The sequence below is a fragment of the Sardina pilchardus genome, chromosome 18 (assembly GCF_963854185.1).
Source record: "Sardina pilchardus chromosome 18, fSarPil1.1, whole genome shotgun sequence".
NCBI classification, from domain to species: domain Eukaryota; kingdom Metazoa; phylum Chordata; class Actinopteri; order Clupeiformes; family Clupeidae; genus Sardina; species Sardina pilchardus.
The window spans coordinates 28818574-28827673 of NC_085011.1; the positions used below are offsets into that span (position 1 = coordinate 28818574).

The 9100-nt window shown below is 45.0% G+C and overlaps 1 protein-coding gene across 1 annotated transcript; it reads right to left on the reverse strand.

Annotated features, from left to right (window-relative positions):
• Positions 1 to 212: 212 nt before the first annotated feature.
• Positions 213 to 8571, reverse strand: LOC134064308 (uncharacterized). The gene is made up of 3 exons (XM_062520200.1): positions 8447 to 8571; positions 2471 to 2661; positions 213 to 882 (listed from the first exon to the last, which is right to left on the reverse strand). Exons 1-3 carry the CDS (start codon positions 8546 to 8548, stop codon positions 678 to 680), a joined length of 498 nt encoding a protein of 165 aa, XP_062376184.1. The 5' UTR covers positions 8549 to 8571; the 3' UTR covers positions 213 to 677.
• Positions 8572 to 9100: the final 529 nt, after the last annotated feature.

Genomic DNA, 9100 nt, shown 5'->3' on the forward strand with positions numbered 1-9100 from the left:
TCTCCTTGTGAACAAAGAGAAAACTTTGACATTGATTTACTGAGCTAACTGACCGTTAAGGGTGAGTAAGTCCCAAGTCTCAACTTTCTGCCTTTCCCATGAAAAATTATTTTTATGGGACAATTTCGTGTGATCCACCCACCCATAGAAAATATGGATAGTGCATTAGTATCTACCAAAGCATGAAGTCATAACCATTCAATGATGTTGTAAAATATATCAAATTATATTCTGCTATACAGTCATTACTCTGACCAAAACAACTACAATTACATTGAATACAGATATGGAGGGTGCCATAATACCGGGGTGCCATTTTCATTGCTTTAAAAACAACAGGGTATGTAAAAGTCAAATATGATACAAAACATTCCATTTTAAAAAGTCAGGCACGTTTACAGTCATTGGAGTAGTAGAGGAAACAAATACCGAACACTAATCTCTATGGTAACAGGCACAGAAAGGGTCACAAAATTAAGACACAACATAAAGCATGGACATAGAGAAACAAGGCAACAGAAAGAAGAAGAAAGAACTAAAGAACAAGGGAAAGAATGAAGGGAAAAAGACGAGAAGAAGGAGAAGAAAAAGATGGAGACAAGAAGAAGAGAGGAGAAGGACGAGAAGAAGGTGAAGAAGAAGAACGTTATCCATCCTCTTGCTCAGCCAGCTGTCTGTCATCTGGAGGCTGCAGTGTGGACTCCTCGGCTCCAGGGGGCGCTGACGGCAGCAGTAGCATCAGCAGGCAGCTCCTGGACAGGAGGAGGACTAGGAGGAGGTCTGCGCAGGACGACGATGTGGGCAGTAGTCTGGTGGTGGAGCAGAGCCTGGAGCTCTTCCTCTCCACTGCCCACCACACTCACCCCGTTCACCTCCACCAGCCTGCGGGGAGCACCAGCAGACAGACAGTCAGTCAGACAGACAGAAGCAGACATTAGCACCGCCGCCATCTCCCACCACCCCCACCACTGACGCCCCCATGCCCAGAATAATCGGAGTCCATTTTGCAGCTCACGCAGGGCAGCGGTGCCAACCAACCACAGGAGCTCGCTCGCTCGTGTGCCAACCCTGGCCATGCCTACTGGACAGCCATGGACGGGTGCGTGCGTGGCTCTGAGACCACAGTGATGGAGACATGCACTTTTAAAAGCCCCCGAGGAGGCGGCCTCGCTAACGGCCCCTTAGGGACTTTGGGAAGACGCCACAATACCTGAGAGGAAAATTTCCCTGTGGTTCAAATTAAGATATCAGCTCAAGCATTGGAACGCATGAAAGCATATTATTATGTATATTAACAGCCATACAGTGAGCATAATATCAAAGGGCTTAGCCATAAAATAGCTCTGAAATATTAATGCATCGTTTTAAAACAGACTCTCAGCCCATTAAACATAGCCTTCGTTAGTTTTTATTTATAGCCTTCCATCAGTAAAGAATGGAGATTAAAAGGAGGGAAAAATTAAAGCTTTGTATTTTTTCATTGACTGTGAAAAGAGGGTTGGCAGGGATTGTCTGATTAGTAACCAAACACACACAGTTACGTTCAAGAACGCTTTGTGGTGTCTGGGTGGCTCCTGTCTCAAAGAAAGAAAAAAACATGCCCTCTCGTTTATTTCTCTCTGTACTGAATGTGTGTGTGTGTGTGTGTAGAGGTGTGTGCGTGTGGATTACTCTATGCAGTATACATGTGTGTGTACATTGTGTGTGCTACACACACTATAACAATGCCACAACTGTATATTTTTCTTGTTTTATCTATTCCTATTCACACACTTCAGCGTCCAAGTTTTACGTTTCAGTGTTTTCCTGTTATGGTCTCTGCTGATGTCAAGTTTCCATAGCAACAGGGGAAAAACTGGAACGAAGCATGAAGTGCTCCTCAACACTGGAAACTTTGGGAAGTGATGCTCCTGAGCCTTTTTTCATTTTATTTTATTTATTTTTCACAAAGTCCAATCAGAAACTTTATTTATTCAAGTTGCCCGTATTCAAACCACCTCATCATCAGAAGAAATGTTCATTCGACTCTATGTTTTGACTACATGGAAAGAAATGTTAATTCACACAGATAACCTCAAAGCAGCTGGAGTAATAGTAACAATAACAAAAATAACTTGAGGGGCACTCGGTGAGTACAACGCTAACAAATGTGGAAAAAAGAAACGCGTGGGTTTGCCTCGTGATTCGGATCCGCTTCAAAATGTAATGGGGCATTCCTAGCACCGTACTACACCCCCCCAAACACACACACACACACACACACACACAACCACACCCTCCCTTTGTCTCTGAGTAATCCTGCAGACAGACAAACATAACCTTCTTGGCAGAGGTAATTACAATCTTTATTTGCCTGCCACTGCTCCTCTGTTGCGTGTAGCTGAAAATATTTGACGAGCAACAGTAACGTGATTATCTGCAGTATGTACGTATGTAATCAGTGAGGATCAAGGGCATTCTGGGACCCTACCTGTCGCCGACGCATAGGTGGGACTCCTCCATGCGGTGCACCACCACCAGGCCCTGTCCCCTGATGAGCCGGGCGCTGAAGCTGAAGCCGTCTGGGCCCTGAGTCTCCTGGGTGGCCACCAGCATGGCGGGGGACTGCAGGGACACCAGCTGGCCCAGAGTGGAGCGCTGTTTCCTCTCGGCCTTCTCCTCCTGAGTGCATCACACGCACACACACGCACACACACATATGAACACACACACACACACACACACATATGAACACAGAGGAGTAACATATGTATTGTTGTCATATGAGACATGCACACACGCATACCTACTTGTGTACGTACACACACTGCCGAGCACACGACATATATAATCAAGAGCAGTGAAATGCTGCAGGCTCTCATTTAATAGCATACAACTGAAGAAAACCTTTGCTTTTAAAGCACCACTCTTCAGGTGATAAAACTGGCATGCCCTGTGATCAGGCTGCTGCAGTAAAATGGCCCTTATTATCTGAGCAGTCAGCGAGATTGAGACAGAACCACTGAGGCAGCCTTTCTTGTCCTTTCTTTCTCTGAGGTAGGCAGGCCAATCCCATTCCACTGCACGAAGACATCCTATCAACCCTCTCTCAAGTGTGAGACCATGCACTGGAACCATGGGATGAATTCCGATTCTTTCTTCTAGGAGGCATAGCATAGGAGAAGGCCTAGGACGCTTAGGAGGCATTCAAGCCTAGGTCACTTGATCTAAGTCTAAGTCTAAGTTTACCTGGTATGAAAAAAAATGCGCGTACAAACATTTCTTGTGAGTAAAGAAATTATTGTAGTTGTGTATAACTCTATACACTGTGTTGTAGCATTACCATGCCATTAGCCCTCGAGGACACTTTAAGGGTGTGAGAGTTTAAAAATAGGAGGCATAGGAGAAGGCCTAGGAGGCATACAGTACAAGCCTAGGTCACTTGATCTAAGTCTAAGATCTATGTTTACCTGTTTTTTTTTTTTTTTTTAAATAGTGTGTACAAACATTTCTTGTGAGAAAAGAAATGATTGTAGTCGTGTATCGCTCTATACACAGTGTTGTAGCATTAGCATGCTATTAGCTCTTGTGGAAACTTTAAGGGTGTGAGAGTTTAAAAATGGCAGTAGACATGATGAAGTGTTACAGTCCCTTAGTAATATCCAAAGGCTGTGTAATGGCACACCTAATGAGGCAATATTTTAGCCAAGATGACACGAGTCGGCCTTCAGTTGACTTACTCCATTAAACCATTGCCTTGAGCATGCAAAGTCCCATTTGTTTGAGTGTCAAGGCTCTCCCCATTTTTCACGAATCCATTAAGCTGAAGAACATGTGCTCTCTACTTGCTGGCGCAAGTGAAGATAACTGTTTAAACAAATGCATTCCTTATTCAATAGACACGGTCGGACCTATATGTCAGCAAGGCACAAGTTGTAATAAGCAATGTTTGAGACACAGAGGTTTGTTTTTTCTTAACAGGCTTACCCGTGTCCTCCTTTTGTTCTACCTGGGGGCGATTCTCCTCACTAGCAGAAAAAAATCATTGCCTGAGCACAACTGTTTGCATCAATCTTAAAGGGGCAAGATCAGGCACACGCTGTCCCTCAGCACAGGTGAGTTTCGTGTTCGGTGCAGCATCTGTTGACTGCACGAGTGCACGTCCTGCCTCGAGCCAGTTCCCTGCACTGGAACAGGTTAGTGCCAAGCAAGGAACACTGCCTGAATCCTTCCGAGGGGATAAGGCCAGGCACATATCCTTCTGTACATGTGAGGGTAGTAAAAAGAAAACCAATCTCAAATCAATCTCACCTGTCAATATAGCCGCAAGCGGCGATGGCGGGCCCGAGCACCTGCGGTGCGGAGACCTGTGACATTTCGGAATCTAACAAAGCAACATGTGCGTGTTGGTGGGCATGTGCATGAGCAACACACATGCCCACCAAATTTGGTCAATTTTCCTGAATGTATGTGTCAACCACAACAGACAACATGCTAGGTAGCGTTATAGAGTCCCTAAGCCACACCCTACGCCAGAGCTCTATCTCTGACTATCGATAGCAATAACGCACAAGCCCACCAAATTTGGTTCATATTCGTGAATGTGTGTGTCAACCACAAAAGACATTGCACTAGGTGGCCTTATACAGTCCCTAAGACACCCTTGGCCAGAGCGCTGTCTCTGAATAGCTATAGCAATAACACATATGCTAACCAAATTTGGTTCATTTTGGTGAATGTACGTGTCAACCACAACAGACAATGCACTAGGTGGCGCTAAAGAGTCCCTAAGCCAAACCCGAGGCCAGAGCTCTGTCTCTGAATAACTATAGCAATAACATACATGCCCACCAAATTTGGTTCCTTTGGGTGAATGTACGTGTCAACCACAACAGACAATGCGCTAGGTGGCGCTATAGAGTCCCTAAGCCACACCCTAGGCCAGAGCTCTATCTCTGACTATCGATAGCAATAATGCACAAGCCCACCAAATTTGGTTCATTTTCGTGAATTTTTGTGTCAACCACAACAGACAACGCACTAGGTGGTGCTATAGAGTCCCTACGCCACACCCTATGCCAAAGCTCTGTCTCTGACTAGCCATAGCAATAACGCACAAGTCCACCAAATTTGGTTCATTTCCGTGAATGTTTGTGTCAACCACAACAGATAACGTGCTTATAGGTGGCGCTATAGAGTCCCAAAGCCACACCTTAGGCCAGAGCTCTGTCTCTGACTAGCAGAGGCAATTCCACATGTAGCTGCCAAATTACATCCAATTCATAGCCTTTTTTCTGCCTATAACACCAACTTCCTGTTTCTTAATAAAACGCCATAATTCAAACCTTCGCCATTTCGATATACTTTTGAAATTCAAAAATCTGGTCGCAATTCCTCTCGGGCAACCCCTCAAGATCATTTTAGTGCTGATATGACATGATTTCGATAAACCGTCTAGGAGAAGTGTTTCAAAATACATGATGTGCAAAAATCATAATCATAATCATAACTCAAATTTGTTTAAGATTCACTATGTAGTGTAAATGTAAAAGTTGTTCAGATTTATGCAACACATCTGCCTACCAAATTTAGTTCATTTTCGTGCATGCACGTGTCAACCACAACAGACAGCGCGGTAGGTGGCGCTATAGAGTCCCTGAGCCACACCCTTGGCCAGAGCTCTGTCTCTGAGTAGCGTTACCAATTCCACATCTTACTGCCAAATTTCAAGAGTTTTAGAGCATGCCAAGTTGGTGAAAAAAGGGCAAACATGACCTGTAAGAGGATTCCACAGACATAATAATAATAATAATAATAATAATAATAATAATCTGAGCAGAAGCAATAGGGCCTTGCACCTACGGTGCAGCCGCTGCTACAGCGGCCGCACCTCGGTGCTCGGGCCCTAAATATTAGACACACCAGTCAATTCGTACTTGGCACATGACATCTCAACTACTAGCTGCACATCATGATCATTTTCGCCAGTTTTACTACAAAGGTTGGTGTTTTGTGGTTAAAAAAACATGCCAGATAGTTGTTGTGCGATTAGGTGCACTAACCACAGAAGAGATAAGTGTAAAATCGACACACCACAGAACAGATGTCACGTTGTGTATAGCTAAAGACATTCAAACGTTCTTGTCAGCGTTTCTTGCCCGCCAGGCATCCATTGTAGTCATGTGACTGCAAAAAGTATTTTGCGTGTCACTATGTCCATGACAATGGTCCACTTATGCAAATGAAAAGTTGTTTGTTTGGATATTTTTGGGATGCTTTCTAAGGTGTCCCATTGACAGGGACTGCATGAACTCTCGGCTCTGTGTGTGTGTGTGTGTGTGTGTGTGTGTCCACTGCTATCAGGTTTCAGAGTGATGAGCGTTTAGAGATGGATGAGGCCTGTCCTGCTGGTATGTGATGTGTGTGCCTCGTAGCATAGGCTGCTAAAGTCCCCCCCAACACACACACACACACAAACAGAGAGAAGCCAGATGGGGATCCCATAGAGGAAGTCTGGTGGAAACACCTTATGGGAGACACACAGGAAGAAGACACATGCGCTTCATCCTCATGTTCGGAGCTCCCATTTATCCAGACACATGCCATTAACCAGAAGAATGCACTCTTTAATATATATAGCTTATGAACCAAGGAGAGCCATCAAAAGGCCGACCAAGGTATAAGGGAGCACAATGACATCTTAATGCGCTTGGTCAACTTTGATTAACAAGTAATGCTAAACAGTCCTCTTTAATATGCCAGTGAGTACTGACAGTAAGTACTAACAACAATCAACAGTCTTCTTGAAGGGAACGGTATTTAGCCGTTATTTGCTTTTATAATGTATTAAGCCAGGCTAATGGCTCAATGACTCGAAAGACAGGGCCTATTTATGGAGGCTTTTCTTTCCTTTTGGCATCCCCTCCTTCAGGGAAGTAACACAAACCCCAGACAAGCCAAGGAGTCTGTTATGCAGGAGGATGGCTTCCAGGGTTAGTTAGAGAAGTGTGGCTGCTAGTGATGATAAAAGTATTACGCTGTCAGATATAATAATGGGTTTAGCATGGGCTTGGGTCGCGATAGCACGCAGCCTAATGCTAACCCTATGAATCATCATGTGCTCCGTTACGAGCCAAAACCTGCCGCAAGTATTAGCTTTCTAATCTTTTCGCCACCGGATCTATTCAACACAATCACCATCAGGACACCGGGACCAGGGAGTAATCAAAGCAGGGTTGACTTCGGGGAGCTCCAGAGCTCAACCACAATTGCAGTATCTCGACCACCTTTCCCATGGGAAGGGTGAAACCCAACTCTACTCCGTAGCCACGGGTACCTCCGCTGTCCAACATAAGGAGGGGAGCGAAGAGGACTTGTTTAGAATTTGAGTCCATTTAAAAGAGGGTGAGGGTGGGGTTGGGGGGAGAGCGGGGGAGGAGGAGGGTGGAGGCAGAGGCGGAATTTTTGCACAATTTCCTTCCAGAGCTGGTCTGTAGTTCCTGTGTCTACCCAGTTTCTTTTCTTTCTTTCTTTCTTTCTTTCTTTTTTTTTAAGGCAGCCAATATATAATAATTTCCGTCAGTTGTTGTCCTTCCCTCCGTCTACCACATTCCCTCCCTTTCCTACATCTTCTGGCCTCTTCCACTGATGCTCGCCAGCTTTGATGGATCCTCAAGATTAAGCCAGTGATGAAATATTTCCTTATTGTCTGTAATCTAGTGCAAATAAACGGCAGTCTGCTCCCTATTAGGCTTCCAGCTCCATTAGTTTCCCAGACTGCTCCACGGTCTGACCCGCGCGTTAACTCTGATTAGGTCATATGATAAACATTAGTGTGGTCGCTTTTCCCACAAACTCAGCACCTAAAGACCATAGCCCCGGGGCGGCAACGTGACACGGAGGCTTTTCAAAGCTGAGCCGCGTGTGTCCTTTCATGGCACCTCGTTAGTCCGCTCTGATGGGATGAAAGAACCACATTAAAAAAAAAAAGAGTGGGAGAAGGAGGGAGGTAGGGTAGGAAAGGAGTCCTCCCATCGGGACATACAGATAGCTGTAAACACGCTAGTAGAGGTCCCGCAAGCTCTTGTTCCCACCTTTACGGCTTTTGTCAGAAGTGTTTAAAGTGGTTGGCATGGATACGGTCACAGATGTCCAGAGACGGAATCTCTAATAAGTTCCTCTAATAGATAGCGCATGTACTGATCAGAGGCTCGCTAACTGCCAGATGCATCGCAGAGTGCTTTTGTCCACGGAAAACAGTTAATGAGTTGCAGCATATTTTTATGGGGTGAAAAACATGATATTAGTCAACTAGGGAGACTCTATTAAAGACTATGCATACCATAAAGAATGAATTACACACAAGAAAAAACAAAACATTGCATGACTTGCAATTACATAAACATATTTTAGCCAAGAATTATTAATGCTGATTACTGACTCAAATAAATGTTTGATTGCACGGTACCTTGGCCTGACATTCCTCGAGGGCTACCTGAAGATGAGCCAACTGACGATTCAGGTGAACTAAGGTGATCTCCTCTTGAAACACATGGCAGTTGAGTCTCATCTTCTCCAGCAGATGCACTTCCACCCTCCTGCAGAGTTGAAAGAACATATCAAATGATTCCCCTCCATGCCCGTCGCCATTCTTTCATGACACTTGAGTCAAACTGGCGCTCTGTCTCCAGACGCACATCGCTCGCAACCACCTCAGCTATTGTTACACATCAAAACCCTGGCGGGGATGGATTGGGCGTATAAATGATTCAAAGGCACATTGATTAGCCTCACATGGACATCTGTGCCCATTTCCCCTGCTGCTCAGGGGAGAGGTGATTAATGGCGGCGCAGCAGCAGCAGTATGTGTGTGTGCCCAAGGGAGGTCCGGTTTTCAGTTACTTATCAGGTGATTAATGTGGGACCCAGAGTGGTGGAGAATGATTTCCCTTTGTTTCATTTTTAGACATGCCTGCCCTGGCTGCTATCTGTAAAGTGGAGACCTATGCGTACAAACAAAAACACCCAATAAATCCTGCTTGCTCCGGGGCAGTGATTGAACAACGCGGCGCTGGGAAAACATGTTCTATACAGTTCTGTGTCAGCTCCAATACTTAATCTG